This window comes from Trachemys scripta, chromosome 21 (assembly GCF_013100865.1).
Source record: "Trachemys scripta elegans isolate TJP31775 chromosome 21, CAS_Tse_1.0, whole genome shotgun sequence".
NCBI lineage: Eukaryota > Metazoa > Chordata > Testudines > Emydidae > Trachemys > Trachemys scripta.
This window is the reverse complement of record NC_048318.1, coordinates 17,811,331-17,837,320: the sequence shown is the minus strand read 5'-3', so window position 1 is coordinate 17,837,320 and position 25,990 is coordinate 17,811,331. Positions and strand designations below refer to the sequence as shown.

General features: G+C 53.6%; 1 protein-coding gene across 1 annotated transcript; it reads left to right on the top strand.

Moving 5' to 3' along the window:
- Window positions 1-289: 289 nt before the first annotated feature.
- Window positions 290-14,569, top strand: TMPRSS13 (transmembrane serine protease 13). Its single transcript, XM_034754883.1, has 12 exons — window positions 290-479; window positions 1,577-1,687; window positions 4,073-4,195; window positions 5,107-5,236; window positions 6,461-6,553; window positions 7,543-7,586; window positions 8,617-8,776; window positions 9,705-9,877; window positions 11,757-11,855; window positions 12,494-12,636; window positions 12,900-13,052; window positions 13,889-14,569. The coding sequence occupies exons 1-12, from the start codon at window positions 419-421 to the stop codon at window positions 13,901-13,903; spliced, it is 1,305 nt and encodes a 434-aa protein (XP_034610774.1). The 5' UTR covers window positions 290-418; the 3' UTR covers window positions 13,904-14,569.
- Window positions 14,570-25,990: the final 11,421 nt, after the last annotated feature.

Below are 25,990 nucleotides of genomic sequence, written 5' to 3'. Positions count from 1 at the left end.
TCAGCGTTTTCCAGCTCTACAAGAGCTCTGGGAAGAGGCACCTCTAGGGCTTTCTTTGCCTCCACAGGCTGCCCGTTGTACCCTGGAGGTACATCTGCTGGGATGTTCGGCTACCAAAGCCAGCCAGTTCCTTCAGGAAGCCCTGTTAATGGGATTTCCTGGCTGCGCACATTGGCTTTTGCTTCATGAAGGCAAGTCTTCTAGTTGTCCCTGGGCACCCAGGCTGGCCTTTGGTTACAGGGACTATCATCAGGAAATCTCCAGTAGACTGTGTGAGTGATGGTGTTTTCTTTACCTACAGATCAGTCTGGCTCTGCCAAACAGCAGCCTCGCTCCCAACCCCTATGCCTCGTGAGCCAGCCGCCCCATCGCCAGCCCGTCTGCACATCCACGAGAAAGGGTCCGTGGGAGCAACTTCATGCCGGGCACTCCAGAGTCTGCACCGGCTCCACCACGATACGTGGCTTGTGATAACACAAGTAAGATGGGTGGGGCAGGTCTCTTGGCAGCTACAGCTACTGGGAAGTCCTTGCTTCCTGGAGAGGTTGGGTGTGTGCTTCCAGCCAGCCCTGGAATTGTGAGCCCCGGTCGTTCATGCATTAGCTCCCGCCACCCTGGGAGATGGGACTGGATGGTGCAGTCTCATATGGACTGCTGCCGGCGACTGGGTCCTGTCACGCCGGCTGGCTAAAAGGAACAACCTCATCAGGAAGCTGGCAGGCTCCCTGTGGCCTCTGGTAGGAGGGGAGGGAATGCCCAAGGGGGTACATTACCCTCCTGCAGAGCGATGTGTAAGGGGTGTACGTTACACTCCTTTGCACTCACTTAGATGCCTGTGGCCTGTGTGAGGGAGCCAAGTCCCCTGGCAGGCAACCCCGGCTAGTGTCAGGAGCTGTACTCATAGCACCTTGTGCATCACCTCTGCACCTGGCCCAAGGGCGGGGTGCGCCCGGCTTTTAGGAATGGGGAGGTGACGTGGATGGCCTGTACATCCTGCCTGTGAGAACCAGGGCTTACACTAAAATTACCCGTAATGGGGACAACAATGGTATGGGCCAATCTAGCCTGGAGGCTGCCAGTTCAAATCCAGCCCACATCTGCCATGACGGAGAGCTGCTGTGTGGCGGCCTGGGTGGCATGCGTTTCTGGGTCCCAGAAAACACTGTGGTGAGCAGCTGGGCTCTCAGTCTCAGCAGAGGGACCAAGGGATGAATGTGCGAGGAGGACGAAGCCTCTCTCCGCCCTAGCAGGAGCCTGGGCGCATTGTCAGGGGAAGCCTTGGGGTGCTTCGCTGCCTCTGCCCAGTGGGAAGCAGCTAGCCTGGGATCCCTGGGCTGGAGCAGGAATGGTGCGTGCTAGGGACACCTGCTTCCCCGCCTGTCAGAAATGACATGTGCCTGCTGGCGAAGGAGCAATCGCACATCCCCAGACATGCCTTCGTGGGCCTAGGTAACTAACACCGCTGCCATGTCCAAAGGGCTGAGCGTCCCTCCTCTCCATTGGGGGGGAGCTTGGATGGGAATGTCTCTGCAACCATGTGCACTAGTGACTGTGTTTCTGTCATCCCAATCCCCAGTGTCCCCAGCGGCAAGGTGCAAGGTCCCGTCGTGCATGGGCCAGAAGAGGCTGGCGCTGATCCTTTGCATCTCCTTTCTGATAGTCCTGCTCATTGCCCTCATCCTGCTCTGTGAGTCCTTTCCCCTTCGTTAGCCTCCAGCAAAGCTGGCCTGTCCTTGGGTGCAGGCCAAGTCCCTGCGTCCATCCAGGGGCTTGGCCCGCTGCGGGAAATAGGTCACCTAGGTTTGGGTTTGGGCAGGCCAAGTGCAGCTACTGGCCTGCCAGCACGGTTCTGGGACTAGAAATGCTAACAGGAGGGAACCCGACACCCTGAAAAGAAGACAAGTACTTAAGGACCTGCAGGGCCAGCTCTAGGCACCAGCAAAGCAAGCACGTGCTTGGGGCAGCACAGTTCCAGGGGTGGCATTCAGTTTTTTTCCCTTTGTTATTTTGCTTCGGCAGTTGTGCTCTCGAAGTTTGGGGCGGCACATTTTTTGCTTGGGGCAGCAAAAATCCTAGAGCCAGCCCTGAGGACCTGATTCAAAGCTCATTGAAATAAATACAAAGACTCTCATTGCTTCCAGTGGGCTTTGGAGAGCCAGAAATGAAAGTCATTTCCCCATTCTCACATTCTTTAACCTGCCCAGCATATGCTACTTTTGGCCTGTCCCATCGTGCAACGAGACATAGGTCTGAGTTGTACGGCTTGTGTCAGCACCCACACTCCCCTAAAGTTCAAGGCTGTTCAGATTTGGCCCATTATAGAGGGGAGCATGAGCTGGGATTTTCTGACTTGGGTCCAAAGTTCCCTCGAGACTGAAGATGGTTCAGATCTGATGTTCCACTCTGGGCTCAGCTTAATAGACACGGACTAGAGATTGATGGTCTGTATTTTCTGTGTCATATACAACCTCTTGGTTTAACACCATTGATTTGAGACTGATAGACTAGAAGGGGGTTAATTAGGAGCTCAGCTGGTCCCCGCTCCTCCTAGCTCCTCATATCCCGCTGGGTGCGTTTGATAATTGTTCCTGTCAACTCCAGCCACAGCCTGGGAGCTACAGGCTAGCACATAATGGCACTGCCTGGCTGTCAGAAGGAGGCAATGCAGCTGCAGTGCTAAGGGTGTGATTCCTGGAAAGATGGTCCAGGCGGTGGGATGCCTCCATCCTTCTATTTCTTGAGTTTTCCTGACACCTGCTGGACACCTGGGAGCAAAGAATTTCACTAGGAAATTAAAACAACATCCTTCTCTCTTTATGGCCCTTTCTGCCTAGTGTTTTAGATGTGACATGCACCCAAGTAATCAGAGGCAGATGGTTAGATGTTTAGATAAGCCCAACACTTTCCATTTCCTGCAAATATTTTCAAGTGTGGCCACAGCTATCAGCACATATGCTAGTCCCTCCTCCTCTGGGTTAATTTCTGTGCCAGGCACACAGCCAGTGGAGAATTAGTAAGAGCTCACCAAATGGAAAGGGAAAAATCAGCAGAGACAGAAAAGTTATTTTCCAGGTTTTACAGATAATGAAGAGGTTGTTTTTCCTAAACTCCTTTGTCAAATCTAGCTGCTAGTTTTCCTTTCATCAGTTGCATTATTGAGCCTCTGCAGTATCAAGTGGATTTAGAGCATTTTTACTGGGCGAATATTTTGCAGATGCAAATTAAAACTGCGTGAAGTGAAACTGGATTTTGAATGGAGCTGAGTCAAATGCAGCAGTTTTGGATTGCCTGGGACGAGGGTGGGGATCAGGTGAACTAGAGATTGGCCTAAACCAAACTCTGGATCTGACCTTGAGATCCCATGGGCAGAATCCCAGCTCGGAAGATACCCAGTCAGATTTGGCCCATAACAGCCTGAGGTTTGAGCTGTGACCCATGATCCAGGCTCAGACGTTGCATCCAGTGTTTGGGCGGGGCCCATTTCTGCTGTGAACTCTTTTCTGGGTGTCGTCCATGCGTTTCCAGGGGGCCAGGTTCTGGAGGTTTCAGAATGAGTTTTGTCTGTGTCATTTTCCAGACAGTTGCTCGTGGGGGTGGGGGGCGAGGCGGCAGGCTGTAGCACTGATATGGGGTGGGGGCTTGAGTCGACAAGCACTTGGTTTGAGTGTGGGGGCATTGGAGGGAGGGGCATCGGGCTGAGTGATCCTGCTCTTTACTGCTTGCAAACAATGGCAGGATTACGTTGGAGCAGGATACCATGTGAGGGGGATTGAGCCTGGGGAGCATCCTCTCCGTATCCCTCACCGGGACTTTGGAGCAACCACAACAGGGACTGCTCCAAAAACTCCAGCCCAGGTTTTGCTTTCTGCAAATAAATGCCCATGCAGTGAATGCCCATGCAGCTAGTGCAGGTCTGGGAGTGCAACCATGCCCTGGCTGGGGTGTCTGGGGCCTGGGGTGAAGGAGCTGCCGGGCCCAGGATGGAATTGGCTGGCAGGAAATATCCCCTCCCAGCGCAGGTGACCTCCCCCCCATGGCTGTCTCCAGCTCACCTCTGTCTGTTTGCTTGCAGTCCTGTTCTGGCGGTCGAACACTGACTTTCTGTACAAGGAACCAGCTGAGAGGTGCAGCCACCAAGCCGTGCGCTGCGACGGGGTGGCCGACTGCTCCCAGAAGAGCGATGAGCTGGACTGCGGTAACACACCTGGGACGCAGGGGTCCCGCAGGGCGAGCGGGGAGCGGGACAGGCTCTAGAGTCAGGCTGCTGCTTTCATCCCTGCCCCATGCCCTGTCTTAGGGCCTCGTGCTCTAGGCTCTGAGCGAGCCCCCAGATGTGACCAGGTCCCTGGGGCAGGAGTTTGCACTGATGCCAAAGACGGCACAAGGGCATGGGGCCCAGGGAATGCTGAGACCCCCGACGTGCAGTACCTGGGCAGGGCTGGGGCCCCTGGCGTGAGGGGGGGCAGCGGCTGGGCTGGCAGGGTGTAGTCACGGACCTGATTTTTGCTCTCACATGTTGGGCAGCGCCTGAAGCTAGTGCGTGTGATGACTGTGGTGAGGCCTGTGTGGGGTTAGCTGGTGCTCCCAATTACCAGGGGGATTCAGAACTGGCACCAATTACACACACACGGCACCGCCGACAGCCCCGCAGGGAGGCCAAGGCTGGAGGGGACAAAGGGGCTGGGCTGGGCTCTCCCTGCACTGGTTTCCAGTGAACAGGGTGAGGCATGTTGGCTGGGGCTGCACGGAGGACGCTAGTTCTGCCCTTGGCTGCCCCTGCCCCCTGGAGAAATGGAGGCCTTTGGTCCCCAGCTGTCGCCTGGTGCTGGGGTGGAGCTCACTGTCACACTGCACATCGGGGTTCTCCTCACCCCCTGAGCCTGGCACCTGTCAGTTCAGTGGGGCTGCTCCTGGTTTACGCCTGTGGGCAGGAGAGGAGAATCAGCCTGGTCATTTGCCAGCTTTGGTGCATGACGATGACACAACGGCCCAAGTTCAGTCCTGGTGCAAGTGGGCTGGGCTCTTTGCCAGGCCCGGGTGAGCTGGAGCTGCAGTACTGCCTGTAGCCCCTGCTGATTCGGCTGTCTCCTTCCTGTGCGCCTGCAGTGCGGTTTAGGTGGGATCAGTCTCTGCTCCACGTCTACTCCAGCACAGAGAATCAGTGGCTGCCTGTCTGCAGCAGTGCCTGGAACGACTCCTTCTCCAGGAAGACCTGCCAGCAACTGGGATTTCAAAGGTAAGTCCCCAGGGACGGGAGCCAGAGAAACCCAGCCCACGCCCGAAATGACCTGCTCCCGGGCTCCCCACGTCCAGGGAGTGTGAAGTGCTCAGCCCCCAGGCACTGCCACTGGGCCCCTACCAGCCCTTTGTCCTTTGAAAATCTCTCCCACAAGGGCTTCCGGTCACCAGGTACTTCCCCCTCCCTTGTCATTGCTCTGTGGTTGCTAGCTGCTGAGGGCTGCATGAACTCCTCTGTTTCTCTCTGCACCTTCCCTGCATGGCGTTCGCTAAGTCACCCCTGGGGTCTGCAGCAAGGGGAGCCTGAGCTGGGAATGGCAGGGAATGGAACTGATCCAGGCACAGCTGTTATTGGAAGGGGAGTCAAGGGGCTTGTCTACAGTGGGAAACCCCCATGTAGCTGCACTGTCCCGTTGCAAACTCCCCCCCGTGCAGACGCACAGCACCCCTGCAAGAAGTGACTTGCACTGGTGCAGGTTTCCCAGGTTGCTTACACAAGCAATGGTGCAAATAACTTTTGACACTAGTGCAGTGCCTCTGTACTAGGATTTGCATCTGTACGGCTAATCTGTCAGCGCAGCAGTGCGAAAATCCCCGGGAGAGACCAGCCTGAGGTCTAGGGCAACCCACATTAGGATCCTTGCCCCTCTCTAGTGGCTGGTTCACATCAGGCTACTGCAGCTGCCAGCTAATGGGTCTGTCTTCACTGCACCTAACCACCCACAGCTGGCCCAGGTCAGTGGACTCAGGCTCATGGCGCTCAGGCGGTGGGGCTGTTTCATTGTGGGGTAGATGTTTGGGCTCAGGCTGGAGTCCGAGCTCTGGGACCCTGCGAGGGGGGAGGGTCACAGCAATTTTCAGCTGACCCACGGCCGTGCCATGGATCTTTTATTCCAGTGTAGCCATATCTTTGAGCCCCTTGCTGTTTGCTCTGGGGGGCTTGGGTTCCTGTCCCTCTGGTGACCCAAGCAGGGATTTGGTATAAACGCGCAGTGGGTGAAGACCTAGGTGCTAATCCAGACTGGGGGACTCGGGAACTAGCGCTCTGTGGGGTTCGAGTGCCAGGGCCACATCACAGAACCAGCCCGCAGTTCAGCGGAGGGGAGACGCCCCTCTCTGGGCTACAGGATTTTACCCCTCTGCTGCATGCCTGATTTTCCCATTGCTGAGCAAGAGTTAAGGAAACCTGGCAGCATGACGTGGCTGTTCTGTCTCCTCCCAGCATATCTCACACGGAGTACGTGCCGGCCTCCTTCCCTGGCAAGAGCCTCACTGTCATCCAGGAGCATCCCACAATCCAGCAGAGTCTCAACAGGTAATGAAGAGGATCAGTTGCCTTTTCCCAGCTCCTCCCCGTGTCCCCTTAGGGCCCCTCTCTGCCCACGGCACTGGCTGCACAGTCCCCTCTGACTAACTCGGGGAAAAGGCCTGAGTTCGCTGTGGACACCGAAACGAGCCCCCCTGCTCAGTGCGGAGTGGTCAGCAAAGCAATACGATGCTGGCCTGCCTACAGGATGGGAGGCAGCGAGGGCACCAGAGATGATTAGCGACCTGGCAAGGCGGGGCTCTTTGCTTTTGAGAGTCTGTCGCTCTGGCCCAGTCTGGCAGCGCTGCTCGGAGGGGGACACACGGAGCCCCTCCACCATGGCAGCAATTCCAGGAAAGGGAGGGGAGGCGTGTGGCCAGAGCTCTGCAGGGGTTTGATCCCCTAAGGGGTGGGAGTGCTAATGACCAGAGGAGCAATCTGAGCAGTCTCCCGTCAGCTGGATTTCTGAGAGAACCGTGAAGTGCAGTTAGCCCCTGTGCTCGTTCTGCAGCGGGAACCCAGACAAAACTTCACACGCCCCAAGGAAAGTCAGGGCAGGTCTGAGCCTGCTGGAGAGAGGCCCAGGCTTTAGCAATGGCCCAGAGGTGCCTGGTGCTTACGGGAGCCGAAGCACCTTGGAACAACAAACTCCGGTCTCACTTTACACCAGCGTAAATCTGGAGTGGCTCCAAAATAGTCAGCCCGTGTCTGTCTGCCACCGTGTGCACCTGCCGGGGGTGGGGCTGCAGCTGCGAGACAGAGAGCGGCAACCGGAAGGGATTTTCTAGGAAGTAAAGGGGAGACGTGATCTTGTAGAGAGAACTCCCATTCCCCTTTGCTGAACAACAAGAGAGCATCTGCGTTACTTACGTGCTGGCTGAGCATGTCAGGACGGGCGGGAGGGTGAGGGACCATCCACTCGGACTCTTTCTCTTGTGCTGTCTCAGCGTGGGCCCATGTTTGACTTTGTCTCTCGTTTGCTTTGTTCTCTCCTGCAGCTCCAAGTGTCCCACGGGAAAATACGTCTCCCTCCGATGCACAAGTAAGAGGGAGCTTTTACCATTGCCATAAAGCATAGACTTAGTGATAGGAGAGCTGGGTCTAGAGCGGGTCTCGAAACCACTGAAAGAACTGGTGTGAAAATGGTTTGAAATTTTTACTGGTTTTTGAAAATGTTGCCAGATCCCAGTTTCTCAGCAGTTGGTTGGAAAAGTGAGAGAATTTTCATCCAAACTTTTCAGGGTTTTATTTTTTTCATTGAAATTTTGAATTTTCAATGAAAATTTGAACTAAAAAACTGAAGTTCACAAAATTTTGATCAGCTCAACTGATCTCTTGTGACATCATGTCAACTGCCATGTTTTCTTTATCAAAGTTTTACTCCTTTCTTTCTTTCTTTCTTTCTTTCTTTCTTTCTTTCTTTCTTGGCAGACTGAAAATATCAGTCTGTGCTATTGTCTATTTCTGTGCTCACTTTCCTAGAACTGGTCATCTATCCTACTCTACTCATCTCTGTATTCACCTATCTGTCTGTCACAACTCAGGGGTTTTTAAGGTGTCTGTCACTGATATCTAAATAAAAAACCCCTTTTCTTACCCCTCCAGCTCAGTGGAATATATATTACTTAGCACACTAGCTACCCTATTGCACTGTGGGTATAAGTAATGGCCCGTGCAATTCAAAGCCGCAGGGGTCAGAGAGTCCAATTGTCCAGCTGGATTGTAAAAGTGGAGGCTGACTGACTTCAGACTCTCCTCCCCGGCATGCAGCCAGCACTGTACAGCTGTCTAGGGTATTACTGGGTTCTCTTTGCAGTTCCACTGAAGCAGAAAGCCACTGCCACAGCTGGGGGCAGGATACTGGAACCAATGGGCCACTGACCTGGTCCGCTGTGTTCTCCGTGAGCTCGTTTTGCCAGGTGTGCGATCCGTTAGGTGATCCTGGAACACGCAGGTGGGCCTGGCCTGATTTTCCTGTCGAGGCACCTGGCTAAGCTAATGGACCTTTCGGAGTTTCCCCTCAGGCTCCCTTGGGGAAGATTTGCTTCCTCCGCTTGTTTCTCTCCCTCCAGGCTGTGGACAAAGGACTTCTGGCCGCATCATTGGGGGGAACGAAGCTTCGGCGAGTAAGTGGCCCTGGCAAGTTAGTCTCCAGTATGGACTGAGCCACATCTGCGGGGGGACAGTCATTGATACCCAGTGGGTGCTGACAGCTGCCCACTGCTTCTTCATGTAAGTGGTGCTCCTGCTAACTGGCTGTGTTGGCTGCAGCCAGCAAGGGTTGGTTTGGCTGCGGCTGGTGAGGGGTAGGGTCTAGGTGAGGAGAACCGGAGAAGATGGGAATTATCGGCAGCCGTGTTCCACTCCCGGTCACAGTATTGAAATGCAGATGGACTCTGCGGGAGCTTGAGTCGCTCTGGATCAACGCTGATGTCACCTGGGATCAGAATTTGGCTCCCGCTCCCTGCTGGGACTTTAGATGCAGAATTTCCACTAGCTGTCAGCCACTAGAGGGCAGGATCGCAGCTGTGTTCCAGCCCAGCCCGGCTCCTGGAGCAGCTGCAGCTCTCCAGTGCAGACCAGCAGCCGATCCTTGCACAGGCGCCCGGTTTATATGTCATTATTTTAAGGTGGGAGCATCCACGCCTAGGGGTGCGCAGACAGAACGCCAATAGAAATCACGTCCGTGCAGAATGTACAGCTGAGATCTGTGCCGTAGATAAGAGAACAGGGAATTAAAGCACTGACCTGCGTACCCCGGTCAGGCTCAGACATACGTCCCGCTTGGATTAGGTCGAGCGACCCAAGCCTCGATCAGCCTGGTGGAGAAGTTGGTAGGGAGCAGAGTCTGAGCTGAACAAAACGGGGAGATGGCTTTTCGTGCCAATTTTTTAACTCCAGTCCTTGAAACGAAGTGCTGGAGGGAGGCTAGAATCTGGCCTGAAAACCCAGCTATATGAGAAAAACGGGGGGCTACCAGAACTAGCTGAGGACTGCCAATTCTAATCTGCTGTGCAGAATCCTGGCGTGGGGATGGTACTAAACCACAGCAGATTCCAGACCTGGTGCGTGAGCTGCCCCTGCGCTCGCCTGGCCTGGATTGGGCCATTTGCTGCTCAGGGCGGTCACTGCATCACATCCCCTTTCTATGTCTGCTTAGGAACAGCGTGAAGATCCTCGATGAGTGGAAAGTGTACGCTGGGGCCTCCGACCTGTTCCAGCCTGCCAAGGGCATCCCCACCGCCCAGATCATCATCAACTCCAACTACAGCGACGACCTCGACGACTACGACATCGCTCTGGTGAAACTCGCCACGCCCTTAACGATATCAGGTGAGGCTAATTCCCAACCTCCTCAGGCTGGGAGCTGCACGGCCTGTGCATCTGCTTGACTTGGCCAGCCAGATGCTCCTGTTCCCAGTAGCGAGGAAGGACTGACAGGAAGCTGGCAGATGTTTCAGGGGAGAAGAAACCCCTTGTCCCACTGAGTGGGAGAAAAGGGAAAGTACAGTCAGAATCCAGTACCAGGCGTGGTCTCTCCCAGCGATTCCAGATCTGAACTGTGATTGTTCTAACGGCCGCGCTGGTGCGGCCGTCTGGTCTGGTCCCACCTGCCTCACCCGTCATAACCAGAAGCGGGAGGTTCTGTGTCCAGAACTCAGGTGTCTAAGTTGTTGATGGTGCATGAGGCAGAACAGACTCCAGCACCCTCTCCCAGAGCGGCACCAGTTCCACAGGCCAGGCAGGGGCTAAGGCGTCTTTGGGCAGTGAAGTCCGACTCCAAGACACATGAAGAGCGGGGCGGAGGCAGAGACTGGGTAAGAAGGTGCCGGTTTTACACAGGCACTTGTCTGATTGTAATCAGTGTAAGGCCCACCCGTGTGCACAATGCTGGCTATTTGCAGAGCCTGACAGAGTCAGCGGGGCTTTATGCAGGCAAAGGGACCCTCTGCATATCCAGTGGCAGGACTGGGGCTGATAGCCATCACTGGGCAGACAGGAGGCCGAGGGGGTAACACTGAGCTGTTAAATGGGTGTTCATTATCCTCCTCCTTGGCACCATGGGTGTGTGGGGTGACCAGCCCTGCACTGCTGAGCCATATAGAGAACATCTGTTGATTTATACCTGTAAAAATGGGTCCTGGGGGCTTCGTAGGCATGTTCATGGAGATCAGTTTTGGGTCTGGCTAATAGGATGTTGGGCAGATGACCTGGGAATGAGACCCCAATAGCACCAGTGAATGCACCCCCTGGAAGCACCATACAAACGCTATTACAGCCAAGACTTTTCCCCTCCCTCCGTGTAATCTGAAAACGGCTCCGTCCAGTGCTAAGGGACCAGCCTGAGAGCCATTGCCATGCGGTGTGTGCTAGGACGTGGCTCCAGGAGCACGCAGGGCATGGGCCTCGTGCCTCCCAGCTCCTGGGGAGGTGCGCCCCAGGCCGATGGTTGCTGAGCCTTCTCGCTTGGCTTGGTCACAGTGAGGCTGTCACAGGGTGGCTGGCCCTGGCTCCCTTGTGCCGGAAGAGTTGCTCCCCTTTGTCCAGGCAAGGGGGCAGGGCAGCACCTGGGCTGTGAAGGACCAGAGAGAATCTGAGGGAAAGAGCTGGTGACGCAGAGCTGCCTGAGTGAGGGTCAGGAACATATGCCGGAGAGCTGAACCCAGGGGACCAGTGAGGGGGCCTAGGGGCGCGATGGGCACTCCCTGGTGCGGATGATCTCCCAGTGGAGAGGCTGGGAAGAGTGGGTGCACTCCAGCTGGAAGGGCTGTGGTGGCTCTCCTGGCTCCGGGACACAGGAGGGCTGACAGAGTCTGGTGTGGTGGAAGATGCAGGAACGTGGTATGTGTTACGTCAGTGGCCGAGAGGCTATGTGATTTGAAGGATTACTTGCCCTGGGGTGATAAAGGGGTTGTTTACACTGTGTGTTTGTAAACAATCAGCCCAAGGCAGGAGAGCCTGGCAGAGTCTTCTTGGGTTACCTGAGAGGAGAAACTGAGGCAGATGCACCAGTTCTGCCGTGGCCTGCTGCAGGAGGACACTCTAGGGGGGTCACCCGTTGACAGATGGTTAGTGGGACAAGACCCGACTTTAGTTCCTTCAGAGGACAACACTCCCTGCGGCGGCTGCTGGAACACCAGTGACTGCAGCTATTCCCTGGGGCATGTCAGACTCACTCTCTTTCCTTGTTTGGTGTTTTCCTCTCTTCCAGGGCAGGTCCGCCCCGCTTGTCTCCCGATGTCTGGCCAGACGTTCAGGGCTGGGAGGACGTGCTTCATCACTGGCTTTGGCAAAACCAGTGAGAACGAAGGTGAGAGCGGGGACTGAATCCGACATCCCTTTGGGGAGGGTCCACACGCCCTGCCGTGGCCTCTGTCCAGCCGGGCGGCACCATGGGGGAGCACCGAAAAGGCAGCTACGCATCGTGCTGCGGAGTACGGGGGGAGCCAGAATTTTCAGCCTGGGCCAATGACTCCGAGGGGCCCAACCTGAGACCTGCTGGTCCTGATTCTCAGAGGCACTGAGATGCTGTTGCTGGAAGTCCAGCAGGTCCCGATCTGAGGACCCCCACAATGAACACCTGAAACGGGTGGCCAGTTTTGCTAACGTGACTTTAATCTGTGAAGCCACCGTGAAGATGTCTTTGAAAGGAAGCCCAGTGTTCTGAATTACGGAAACGGGGCCTGTGATTTCAGAGACGACCGTTCTGGGGGCACGGCTAAGAGCCAGTGACCTCCCTGCTGTGGGATTCTGTAGTACAAAGAGCTCATTTGCCATTCAGTGAAATCATACGTTACAGTGATCCCTGTGGCACCTTTGCCTACGGCTGTGATGTGCCGGGGGCCTGCAGCGTGCGATCTAGCGGTGACAGCAGGTGGCCAGGGACTCGCTCTCCGTGTGCGAGCCAGGGGCACTGCTTCACCTGTCCCCTTTCTGTCCCTGTTCCAGAGAACACCTCCCAAAAGCTGCGGGAGGCGGAAGTGAGACTGATCGACTACAAGATCTGCAACAGCAGTAGCGTGTACGAAGGCGAGCTGACCCCCCGCATGATGTGTGCCGGGGACTTGCAAGGAGGGAGGGACTCGTGCCAGGTGAGGCTTTTGCCAGTGTTCGTCTGGAAGGGCCTGCAGCCCTGCGCAAGGGTGGGGGTGGGCACCACGTTGATCCACAGACACCCCGCGTCTTAGCACAGACGTGTGGACGAGCTGCTCCTGGAGACGTGCTGTCCTGGGCACTGCCCCTGGCGGCACCTCTGGAGTGTGCACCGGCTGTGCAGTGACCTGAGACCTCTGTGCAAACCGAGTGCACGGCGGGGTTCCCTCCGAGTTCTCCTGACTCTGCCTTCCCGCTCTAGGGCGACAGCGGCGGCCCCCTGGTCTGCGAGGATAACAGCCGGTGGTACGTGGCCGGAGTGACGAGCTGGGGAACTGGCTGTGGCCAGAAGAACAAGCCTGGGGTTTACACTCAAGTTACAGAGCTTCTCAGCTGGATTCACAGCAAAATGGAGGTGAGCTGGCCTCAGGACTGAGCTCCAGTGGGGAAAAGCGCCGGCCTCTGCTCCATGTGTGCAGGCGAATGCCGTGGTCACCCTGGGCGAGAGCTGAGAATTCCGGCTGGCTCCCAAACAACTGTGACGGACCTCGGTGGCAATTGCCACCAGCCCCAGGTCCCTTGGCAAAGCACACGCCTTGCCTCCAGCTAGTGCCCTGGCTCTGGAGCCCCTGTTGAAATAGAGGCAGCAAGAAGGGAAATGAGGAAAAATGTGAACACTAGATCCTCACCGGGAGTTATGGGGTGAAAGCTTCATCCCCTGCAATGCTCAGTGGGCCAGATTCTGCTCTTGATCCCACTAGTGTAACTCCAGAGTGATGGTGTCGAGCTCAGGGGAGTTACAGCATCCCCGAAGGCAGGATTTATCCCATTGTCTTGATGTCATTGCAGACAGGTTGTTAGACAGGAAAACAGGGTTCGGGCTGCAATAACTCCGCAGAGCCACGGGTTCCAGGCTGGACCAGGCAGCCGTGTTGAGCACCAGCCTTTCCCGGGGCCCTGCCTGCTCGCTGTGGGTGTTACAGATCCCCTGGTGCTTCCCCAAAGACTGGTGTTTGACTCGGTGCCTTTTGACCAAAACCACCCTTCCCCGCGGCACTACTCTGCCTCTGTGCCGCTGCCTATACAGTTGTGGTGTATCACAACTCTGCTGAAACCAGTGGGAGCTAGGTTGTGTGGCACATGGAAATCAACACAACCCTGGAGCAGGTCGCTGCCCCAGACCCACGCATGCTGCTTGAAGCTTTGGTGTTTCCTGTCTAACCTGCGCTCTCCTCCCTTTTCTCTTCCCAGAGTGAGAGTGACTAAGGACGAGGTGGGCGCCTAGTGGGGCTGTGGCTTCTCCTGCTAACAGCTCCAGGTATAGTGAGATCTTCTGCGCTGTTCTGCTGTCACGGGGCAAAATTCCAGTGATCACCCTTCGAGCACGGACTGTCCGGAGGACTTATGACTTGGTGCTGCCCTGAAGCCCTGAAAACACAATGCCTCCAGAACGTCGAAGTCAATTCATTTTGCCAACAACCAAAATGGGAAATATAAGCAGAATATCAGGGGAAATGTCCCAGTGGTGAGAACTGTGAACTGGTGAAATATTTTCCCAAAGGAAGTGGCAGAAGCCCCATTACTTGACATTTAAAACTGGACTTGACAAAGCACTTGAAAATATCCTATAAGGCACAGTCCTGCACTGACAGGTCCTTTCTGTCTTTAAATTATACAATTCTTGTTGTCTTGTAAATAGAAAAGTCAGGCCTGTCTCCTCCGAGTCCTTCATGTCAGAACCCAGGTGGACGGGCAGGTCAGTGCCGCAGGACGTGGTACCAGAAGGGAAAAGGCTGAAACTCACACGGCTCAGCCTCTTTGCATTCTGTTCCTTGCGTTACAGGGGCCCCCGCTTAGGAGTAGGTGCTGTAGCAAGCCCTGGTCAGAGGCAGAGGCTGCCCCAAGGAGCTCCCTGTCTAAATGGATAGGCTGGGAGAAAGGAAGGATAATTCTCCCCATAGAGGGCCAGTGACTTGTCCAAGGTCACCCTGGGGCTCAGTGGCAGAACCAGGTCAGCCCAATGCCTTAGCCACAGGGCTGCCCTTCACCAGTCCTGCGGGCAGTAACGTGTAGTTCTCCTGTCAATGTCCACACGCAGCTGCCTCTGCAGCTAACGGTCCGTGTCGTCATAGCCTCTCGCAGTTGTCAATGGAGGGGATTTGAACGGTTTGTAAATGAGTTTTTTTGTATCATGTAGAAATATCTGATGTGGGTTTTTTTTTTTGTTTTTGTTTTTTTATGGTTTCAAAATGACCTGCCCAAGCAATCCTGCAGGTGTCTGTCCCAGCACCACTGCCCTTCACCGCGCTGCTGATGTGGAGGTGAACTACTGCAGGGTCAGATACAACACAATATGTGTCCTAGTGGACAACTTTATACACACCAGCTGGAATTCGGGGGAGGAAATCTGTGACTCGTGGGGAAGTTTAGGAGCAGAGGAAAGGTAGAAAATTCCAGATATAATGGGAGCTGCCTTAAAAACACACCAAGCAGCTGCCTGGCCCGAAGAAGCCATGTGAGTTAGTGCTACATGGCAGAATCCAGCGTTAACAATGCTAAGTGTTCCAAAAGCACTAGTCGGGCCCCAGAAACCATGAGATTTCTACAAATAATCAGTGTTGGATTCTGTTCCTTGGCTAGTTGACTGTTACACCTACCAGGAGTCAGTCTCCAAGCTTCCCTCCATGCCCTCCTAAGGACAGCCAGACTGGGCCAGACCAATGGCCTATCTAGCCCAGTGTCCTGTCATCGGCGAGGGCAGAGCCAGCTCTCGCACTCCTGTTTGCAAAAAATAGGACCCCAAACGCTCAGAAAGCACAAAGTGAACAGAAACACCCCCCCCCCGATACTTTTTACTATCCCGCAGGCTAAGTCCTGACTCATGATTTCTGAACCCTCAGCCGGACAACATGGCCATGATCTGTTCCTGCCCCAAGTGCCTGGAAAGCGCAGCTGGGATTGGAGCCGGTTGTGCTAGGCTCTGTACAGAAACAGGACAAGGCCTTGGTCTGGAAACACAAGTGACGCCAATTTAAGTCCATATCTAAAGCGCGAATGAAAACGGTGCACCGGTGTGAAGACAAGGCCTCGGAAACAGTCCCTGCCCTCCCGCAGTCTAGCCAGACAAGGGGGAGGAAACAAAGCATTTACCTGGCTAGTGTCTGATACCTTACACTTCACAGCATCCGCACGGGCTGGGGTGGTGCCTCTGACCGGAAATGTGTCACCTCCTGGTGCGGTGGAGGAAGTGACTCACCCTGACCCATTCCTAGATCGAGCCAGCCAGCAAGAAGAAGCAAACAGCAGCATTAAGCCACAAGGGCAAAATACCTACCAAGGCTGGAGCATGACATGCCCCTGTAATACCAATACCCGGCTCTTAGGTAGCACCTCTCATCCCAAGAGCCCGGTCAGCACCATTAGCCAGGGCAGGGGAGTGACCTGCCTAGAGGAGCTGAGCTGAGAGCTCAGGTCTGCTGACGCCCTGTCCACTGGACCACGCTGTCCTCTGGAGGAGGGGCCCAGGCCAGGCTCGAGGTCGCCGGCAGGACACACTGGGCTGAAAACTGGAGGAATTGCAGTCTGTATTATCCTGGCCCCTTGCTCTTAACCACAAACATGCACTAAAACCAAAACAGCCTGAGAGTGGAAAATGTTGCAGGGTTTGTATACCACCCAGCCCTCTGGGATCTCAGGCTGAGTGCACAAACGGGCCACGCCGGTCTGGCTGTGTGGGGAGAGAGCAGAGAGCGGGTTCCTGGGTGTGGCACCCAGCTCCCCTTTGCTGGCACACCCCTGTGTGTTGCCCCCAGCAGGGGCGTGTATTGTGTGCAGTGAGTGACCCACAGATGAGTTTCCTCTTTGGAAAACCCCCTGCCTGCTTGGCTTCATGGACATTGAGAGACGAGGAGCGTGATGCTCCTCTCAGTCATGCCAGTGTCAATGCCATTGTTAATGGAGCGAGGGGGTAAAACCAGTGTGTGGTCAGAGTTGGGCCCACAGTGTTCACGCTGTAGCCAAGAGGCAGGCTGGCCAGTTCAGGCACTGGGCCGGTGCCCCAGCATGCTCTGGGATACTGGGATGCTCCTGCAGCTTTTACAGGGGCTGTTGGGTGCTCTGGGATGGAGGCGTTTGTGCTTCACTAACTCTAGCAAAGGACTGGGAGTGGAAGAATTCTTACTTGGTTTTCCTGTACCGCTCTGACCCAATGCACTGTGCCCTCCCAAGCAGCTGCCTCCCTGGGCCTCTTACACGGGTGTGGAACTGGTGTCACCCCTTTGACTTACAATGGGGTGAGTGAGAGGAGAATTGGGTCCCCTGCATTTCACTGCACCCAGCAAGAACCTCTCCTGGTGAATAATAAACCAGCCCTGGGCCTATGTCTCTGATCAGATTTTCAGGGGAAATAATCTGAATGGCAAAGAGGAGGGAAGGGGTGTGGGTCTCTTTCTCTGTGTGCGGCTGTGTGTGTGTGTGGGTGTGTGTGTGGGGCGGGATCCCCAATGCTGGGTGCAAAGAGGATTTAATCCAAGCTGTACATTTCAGGAACCAGCATTAACCCCCCTTCCCTGAGAAGCATTAGCCGCCTGTGTGATTAGGCCCCATTAGGAAAGTGGCAGCAAATGTGCATTTAGCCTTGAATTTTCCTCTGCAGCGGAAAGGTTGCTTGTAATTGGCTTTCTGTAGCCCATCTTCTTACTGCTGGGAACATGAAAGGGTGACCCGGGGAACTCGGCAGCTCACAGCTTTCTTTGTAATGGACTGAAACACTCTCCTCCACGTTGCCAGTGTCTCCTTGTCTTTGAGCTGCAGATGCCTGGAGGATCCCAGCCCTCCCAGCAGAGTAAGAGATTCGCTGTAATTCACTGGGGCATGATGACTCTTCCTCAAATAGTTAGGACCCTCCCTGCCCACTAAAGAAATAAAAAAGGGGTGCCGCATGGGGGGGAATGTGTGGGACATTCCCCAGCCACAGGGCACGCCTGGGCAGCTCTGCTGCTGCTTGGTCCTTGTCAAGAGCTGCGGGAAGCCTGCTACTGAAATGAGCTGGGGCGAGCTCTTTATGATGCACGGCCAGCCTGTGGAGCCGGCACCGTGCAGGCTCTGGCCGGGTCAGGAGTCTGCCTGTTGAGAACATAAGAACATAAGAAAGGCCGTACCGGGTCAGACCAAAGGTCCATCCAGCCCAGTATCCTGTCTACCGACAGCGGCCAATGCCAGGTGCCCCAGAGGGAGTGAACCTAACAGGCAATGATCAAGTGATCTCTCTCCTGCCATCCATCTCCACCCTCTGACAGAACTGGATAAATTCATGGTGGTTAAGTCCATTAATGGCTATTAGCCAGGATGGGTAAGGAATGGTGTCATAGAATCATAGAATATCAGAGTTGGAAGGGACCTCAAGAGGTCATCTAGTCCAACCCCCTGCTCAAAGCAGGACCAATTCCCAGCTAAATCATCCCAGCCAGGGCTTTGTCAAGCCGGGCCTTAAAAACCTCCAAGGAAGGAGACTCCACCACCTCCCTAGGTAACGCATTCCAGTGTTTCACCACCCTCCTAGTGAAATAGTTTTTCCTGATATCCAACCTGGACCTCCCCCACTGCAACTTGAGACCATTGCTCCTTGTTCTGTCATCTGCCACCACTGAGAACAGCCGAGCTCCATCCTCTTTGGAACCCCCCTTCAGGTAGTTGAAGGCTGCTATCAAATCCCCCCTCATTCTTCTCTTCTGGAGACTAAACAATCCCAGTTCTCTCAGCCTCTCCTCATAAGTCATGTGCTCCAGACCCCTAATCATTTTTGTTGCCCTCCGCTGGACTCTTTCCAATTTTTCCACATCCTTCTTGTAGTGTGGGGCCCAAAACTGGACACAGTATTCCAGATGAGGCCTCACCAATGTCGAATAAAGGGGAACGATCACGTTCCTCGATCTGCTGGCAATGCCCCTACTTATACAGCCCAAAATGCCGTTAGCCTTCTTGGCAACAAGAGCACACTGTTGACTCATATCCAGCTTCTCGTCCACTGTGACCCCTAGGTCCTTTTCAGCAGAACTGCTACCTAGCCATTCGGTCCCTAGTCTGTAGCAGTGCATGGGATTCTTCCGTCCTAAGTGCAGGACTCTGCACTTGTCCTTGTTGAACCTCATCAGGTTTTTTTCTGCCCAATCCTCTAATTTGTCTAGGTCCCTCTGTATCCGATCCCTACCCTCTAGTGTATCTACCACGCCTCCTAGTTTAGTGTCATCTGCAAACTTGCTGAGAGTGCAGTCCACACCATCCTCCAGATCATTAATAAAGATATTAAACAAAACCGGCCCCAGGACCGACCCTTGGGGCACTCCACTTGAAACCGGCTGCCAACTAGACATGGAGCCATTGATCACTACCCGTTGAGCCCGACGATCTAGCCAGCTTTCTATCCACCTTACAGTCCATTCATCCAGCCCATACTTCTTTAACTTGGTGGCAAGAATACTGTGGGAGACCGTATCAAAAGCTTTGCTAAAGTCAAGAAATAACACATCCACTGCTTTCCCCTCATCCACAGAGCCAGTTATCTCATCATAGAAGGCAATTAGGTTAGTCAGGCACGACTTCCCCTTCGTGAATCCATGCTGACTGTTCCTGATCACTTTCCTCTCCTCTAAATGTTTCATAATAGATTCCTTGAGGACCTGCTCCATGATTTTTCCAGGGACTGAGGTGAGGCTGACTGGCCTGTAGTTCCCCGGATCCTCCTTCTTCCCTTTTTTAAAGATGGGCACTACATTAGCCTTTTTCCAGTCATCTGGGACCTCCCCCGATCGCCATGAGTTTTCAAAAATAATGGCTAATGGCTCTGCAATCTCACCCGCCAACTCCTTTAGCACCCTCGGATGCAGCGCATCCGGCCCCATGGACTTGTGCACGTCCAGTTTTTCTAAATAGTCCCGAACCACTTCTTTCTCCACAGAGGGCTGGTCACCTTCTCCCCATGCTGTACTGCCCAGTGCAGCAATCTGGGAGCTGACCTTGTGCGTGAAGACAGAGGCAAAAAAATCATTGAGTACATTAGCTTTTTCCACATCGTCGGTCACTAGGTTGCCTCCCTCATTCAGTAAGGGGCCCACACTTTCCTTGATTTTCTTCTTGTTGCTAACATACCTGAAGAAACCCTTCTTGTTACTCTTAACATCTCTTGCTAACTGCAACTCCAAGTGTGATTTGGCCTTCCTGATTTCACTCCTGCATGCCTGAGCAATATTTTTATACTCCTCCCTGGTCATTTGTCCAATCTTCCACTTCTTATAAGCCTCTTTTTTGCATTTAAGATCAGCAAGGATTTCACTGTTTAGCCAAGCTGGTCGCCTGCCATATTTACTATTCTTTCTACACATCGGGATGGTTTGTTCCTGCAACCTCAATAAGGATTCTTTAAAATACAGCCAGCTCTCCTGGACCCCTTTGCCCTTCATGTTATTCTCCCAGGGGATCCTGCCCATCTGTTCCCTGAGGGAGTCAAAGTCTGCTTTTCTGAAGTCCAGGGTCCATATTCTGCTGCTCTCCTTTCTTCCTTGTGTCAGGATCCTGAACTCGACCATCTCATGGTCACTGCCTCCCAGGTTCCCATCCACTTTTGCTTCCCCTACTAGTTCTTCCCTGTTTGTGAGCAGCAGGTCAAGAAAAGCTTTGCCCCTAGTTGGTTCCTCCAGCACTTGCACCAGGAAATTGTCCCCTACGCTTTCCAAAAATTTCCTGGATTGCCTGTGCACCGCTGTATTGCTCTCCCAGCAGATATCAGGGTGATTAAAGTCTCCCATGAGAACCAGGGCCTGTGATCTAGCAACTTCTGCTAGTTGCCAGAAGAAAGCCTCGTCCACCTCATCCCCCTGGTCTGGTGGTCTATAGCAGACTCCAACCACGACATCACCCTTGTTGCTCACACTTCTCAACTTTATCCAGAGACTCTCAGGTTTTTCTGCAGTATCATACCGGAGCTCTGAGCAGTCATACTCCTCTCTTACATACAACGCAACTCCCCCACCTTTTCTGCCCTGCCTGTCCTTCCTGAACAGTTTATATCCATCCATGACAGTACTCCAGTCATGTGAGTTATCCCACCAAGTTTCTGTTATTCCAATCACATCATAGTTCCCTGACTGTGCCAGGACTTCCAGTTCTCCCTGCTTGTTTCCCAGGCTTCTTGCATTTGTGTATAGGCACTTAAGATAACTCAATGATCGTCCCTCTTTCTCAGCATGAGACAGGAGTCCTCCCCTCTTGCGCTCTCCTGCTTGTGCTTCCTCCCAGGATCCCATTTCCCCACTTACCTCAGGGCTTTGGTCTCCTTCCCCCGGTGAACCTAGTTTAAAGCCCTCCTCACTAGGTTAGCCAGCCTGCTGGCGAAGATGCTCTTCCCTTTCTTCGTTAGGTGGAGCCCGTCTCTGCCTAGCACTCCTTCTTCTTGGAACACCATCCCATGGTCGAAGAATCCAAAGCCTTCTCTCCGACACCACCTGCGTAGCCATTCGTTGACTTCCACGATTCGACGGTCTCTACCCCGGCCTTTTCCTTGCACAGGGAGGATGGACGAGAACACCACTTGCACAGGGAGGATGAACTCTAGCCTCTGTCTCTTTTAAACTGTTATAGTCCTAACCTTCACAACCTCCTCAGGTAAGGAGTTCCACAAGTTGACTGTGCGCTAAGTGAAGAAGAACTTCCTTGTATTTGTTTTAAACCTGCTGCCTATTAATTTCATGTGATGACCCCTAGTTCTTGTATTATGGGAATAAGTAAATAACTTTTCCTTATTCACTTTCTCCACATCACTCATGATTTTATAGACCTCTATCATATCCCCCCTTAGTCTCCTCTTTTCCAAGCTGAAGAGTCCTAGCCTCTTTAATCTCTCCTCATATGGGACCCGTTCCAAACCCCTAATCATTTTAGTTGCCCTTTTCTGAACCTTTTCTAGTGCCACTATATCTTTTTGAGATGAGGAGACCACATCTGTTGGCTGCTTTTGCATTGGTGCTTCGCATCCTGGCATCTCAGAGCACTGCATGGCATGGTGCCAGCGGGCCGAGGTGCAGTCACTGCAAGCTTCAGCCTCACCAGCGGATTGGCCTGCTTCGGAGATAAGTGGAGGTTCTGGAATCCACCATCCAGCAGGGGCTGGGCTGGAACCCTCATAGGCTGGGGCACTGTAGGAACCAAACCTAGATCCCACAGGTGACAGATGAATGCTGAGCCACTAGCCACCTATTCCAGTATACACCGGGCAGGGGCTGAGCCCACTCCGGAAGCAGCTCAGTGCATCGGTCCCAGGGCCGAAGTGTAGTTTCCCATTGGCTAAGGGGTGGGGTCGCTTTCTACTTGTTCTTGACTTCGGCTGGGAAGTTTCTATCAAAATATTTCTTCATGGCGCAGTGTCTGCAAAATCAAAAGTTTCCACACTGCTTCATGGAAGTCACGAGACTGCAGTGCATCATGGGAGGTGATGTAATCCAGCCAGAGGTAATAGGCGCCACGAGGGACTGCAGTAGCGCAGTGGGTTACCATTCAGTGCTGAACTGAGCCAAAACGAAACATTCAGACATTTCCAGATTGAAATGTGTGGAGCTTTCCATTCAGTGCAGAATGATCGCTCTGCTTTATGCCCTGATTGGGGAGGAAAACAACTGGTGAAATATTGGAATGTCCTAGGGGCCAGAAATTCCGATTTTCAACCAGCTCTCCTCCCGTGCTAAAAGACAAAAACAGCTTATCATCGGGGGACAAACACTTTTTGCAATGCAGTCTCTTCATATCTGCCCTCCCAGTCCTCGTCCACAAAGGAAACCAGCCCCACACCTTCACAAGGTGAGCCTGGGAACTGAAATTCAGAACTCAGTCAGACACGAAAAAACACGGACTTCATAGAGACACTGGTTTTATGGCTCATTGCAACACTTTGTAACACTTCTGTGTGCTAGCCCTTAATTGCCCACTTTGGCTTACGGGGTCTCCTATGGCATGTGTGACTCCCTTATGCTGAACAATCTGCCCAGCTTCTGTTAAATTCAGACACACTGGTCACCTTCCCCAGATCTGAAGAAGAACTCTGTGAAGTACAGTCCACCAGCAAAAGTTGGTCCAATAAAAGCTATCTACTCACCTACCTTGTCTCTCTCATATCTTGGGACCAACATGGCTACATCAACGCTGCAAACTATAATGCTAATGGTGGTTACTTTGTGATGGCCAAACTTCAGAAGTTTCACTTTGCATAATCGCTTTGCTTATTTAAACCTCATCTAAGCTCTCTCAAGCTCTGGGCTCTGTAGAATGTAGCTGGTAATGAAAGAGACTCCTTGTGACATTCAGGCTTCTCCAGACCCATTCCTGTCTGCTGGAGGGACCTCTGAGTCCCTTGGACTGGAAAAACAATGTGGGAAAAGTTACCTGAAAGTGTGCAAAAGTTTTGGTTGGGTTTGAATTTTGGGAGACAGTTCAGCTCAAGTCTGCCTCCATGTGCCGAGCAAGCATCTAAGTCCCCCAGGTACTGAAAAAGCCGCATATTCGCCCTAGGAGCTTAGCAGCTGCAGTGACCATGCACTGAAATAAGCAGGTGTTACCTTCCTTTCTGAAATCATCGAGCCTACTGGACTTTGAATCCTGCCAACGAGTTAAAGAAACCCTCCGGTGTGTCATCGAAGCCTCTTCCGAAAGGAGTGCTAGTGGCAGCACGATCCCAGAGGGACAGTTTCTGCTATTTCATGTTTCTGCAGCGGAGTGACTCTGGATCAATAACCTGTTGCATAATACAGGCTACCTGCGACTCAGGGCAGGAAGTGCTCTGCCTTTGTGTCACTAGCACAGGGCATCAGTGCTGATGTGACAGCAGAAAGCTTAAAGGGACCCAGTCAGGCCCCAAATGTGACTCACCGTCACATTGTTAGAATGCGACAGAGAATAACGGACTTTGGGTTTAATTAAAGAACAAATCACAGTGGCACAAACACGAATGCTTGGGGGCACACACGTACATCGGGTGAACTGACACCCAGGCCAAGCTCTCTGATGCACATACACTTGCTCGGAAGGCGGGGGGCGGGGGTATGTGCATATACACAAAGGCTCACACCCACCCACAGGAGCACACGCACTTGTGCGCACACACACACACACACACTGGTGCACCTACACACATGTATTAATTATTAGTATTACTTACTTGTGTTGCAGTGCTGCCCAGAGGTCCCAGTCTGGAGCGGGGCCCCGTTGTGCTGGGCACTGCACAGACACAGCCTAAGAGACAGTCCATCCCTCAAGAGCCCGCACTGGCCATTCAGACTGGGGCAAGAACTGGAGTCCAATGAGCATGACCAGAGAGCAAGTGTGAAAGTTGTTTTGTTCAGGGGGGTAGGGGGGGTTGGGGGAGATTTGTATATAAAACAAAGCCCCTAATATCAGGATGGTCCCGATACTATCGGGATGGCGACTCACCCTAAGTCAGACAGAAGCCCTGAGAACTGGGGAAGGAGGCTGAAGGCAGCAGGGAGAGGAACAGCTGGACTCCACTTGCTGGTTCGCAGGTGGACAGGGCTGCAGACACCAGATTCGTCTGGCGAGGGCACTCCGCAATGGGGCCGGGCGGCATGGAAGATGTCTATGGGGAGACATGGCGTTAAGCTGCAGAGCGGGGAAGCAGGGAGGGCATCACACTGTAAATAATGTGCAGACAAAGGCTGGAAGTGACATTTGACGCAGGGGGAAATTGGGAGCCAGTGGAGAAGCTCATAAACAGTGTCCCAATCACAGGCTAAAATAATCTTAGCAGCAATATTTTCAATTGGCCTCGAGGGGCTAGGGGGTCAGGAGGGCCCGAGAAGAGCGGGTTGCAGAAGTCATGCTGAGGGCCTGTGCGGGAACACTGGAGGTGGGGACAGCGAGACACATACAGGGATGGAGGGCAGAGGGGACACGCTCAGACAGTGTTTGCTACAGGAACTAGAACAAAACTTGCCAGACCCTGGGGAGCAGGGATAGGGAATCTGGGCTGCCTGCAGCCTGTCTGTTCATCCAAGCAGTCATGGGCAGGTACACCCGGGAATAACAGCCGTTCAGCGGGCTCACGCACTATGGCTGTCAGACGTCTCATGCACCTCACCAGAAGGGGGTGGCCGGCTGGGCTGACATGCCAGGCCTGCTTTTCCCCTGCCTGGCATCTCATGTCCTCACTTACGCCTGGGCCAAGTGGGTGCAGTGCAGCCAGACCAGAACCGCAGCATTTTGCACTGGCTTGTCACAGCTGGGAATGGGGGATTCGGCTCAGCACTGAGCATGCAGTGCCAGCGAGCGCAGCGTGGGCAAGCGCTGGGCAGCGCCTGGCTCTGGGGAGCAAAGCCTCGGAATTCTGGCACTTGCTGACTGGTCACAAGGTGGGTTAACAACCCCAGGGACAGAGCGAGGGAGGGAGAGTGGGCCGGGGTCAGCAGGGAGAGGGTTAACTTGCTCTCCTGAGTAGGGGAAGGCCACAGCTGTAAGCCTGGAGTGTGGGGATTACCAGGGGGCAGGGCTAGTCCAGCTGTGGACACTTAGGGATTTACCCCAGATAACTATAAGTGGCTTGTGCTTGGGCCCTTTAGCCCCTTAGTGCAGTGGTTCTCTATCAGGGATATGCTGAAGACTTCTGGGGGTACATCAACTCATCTAACTATTTGCCTAGTTTTATAACAGGCTACAGAAAAAGCCCTAGTGGAGTCAGGACAAACTAAAATGTCAGACAATGACTTATTTGTACTGCTCTCTATCCTATACACTGACATGTAAGTACCATGTTTATATTATGATTGACTTATTTTATAATTGTAAGATACAAATGAGAAAGTCAGCCACTGTTCAGTGCTAGTGGGCTGTGAGGCTTTTGTCTTCTTATGTCTGATTTTTTTAAGCAAGTAGTTTTTTAAGTGAGGTGAAACCTAGGGGTATGCAAGACAAATCAGCCTCTGGAAAGGGGTACAGGAGCCTGGAAAGGCTGAGAGCCCCTGTGCTACAGGGAGTATGTTAGCAGGAGAAGCTGCCTCTGGTGCACTCAAAGGGGGGCTGTGCAAAGGCCCTTTCCTGCATGAGTCAGGGTTCAAGTATGTGCTGTGGCAGGAGGCTCCTGGAATCTTGGTTTTAAACCTAGGCTAGGTAATTGGGGATGGGTCTGGGAGCTCTCTCTTGTGGCTTTACAGCCCCCAGGATGCTGGGGGGTAAGATGTATCGCAATGCTGCACCAGAGCCCTGGGCTGAAAAGTGAAGCAGAAATATCAGATTGAAGCTAGAGGGGGGATTTAGGGAGCTAGAAAATCATTATCTGGGTTAGAATTTGGGCAGGCCACT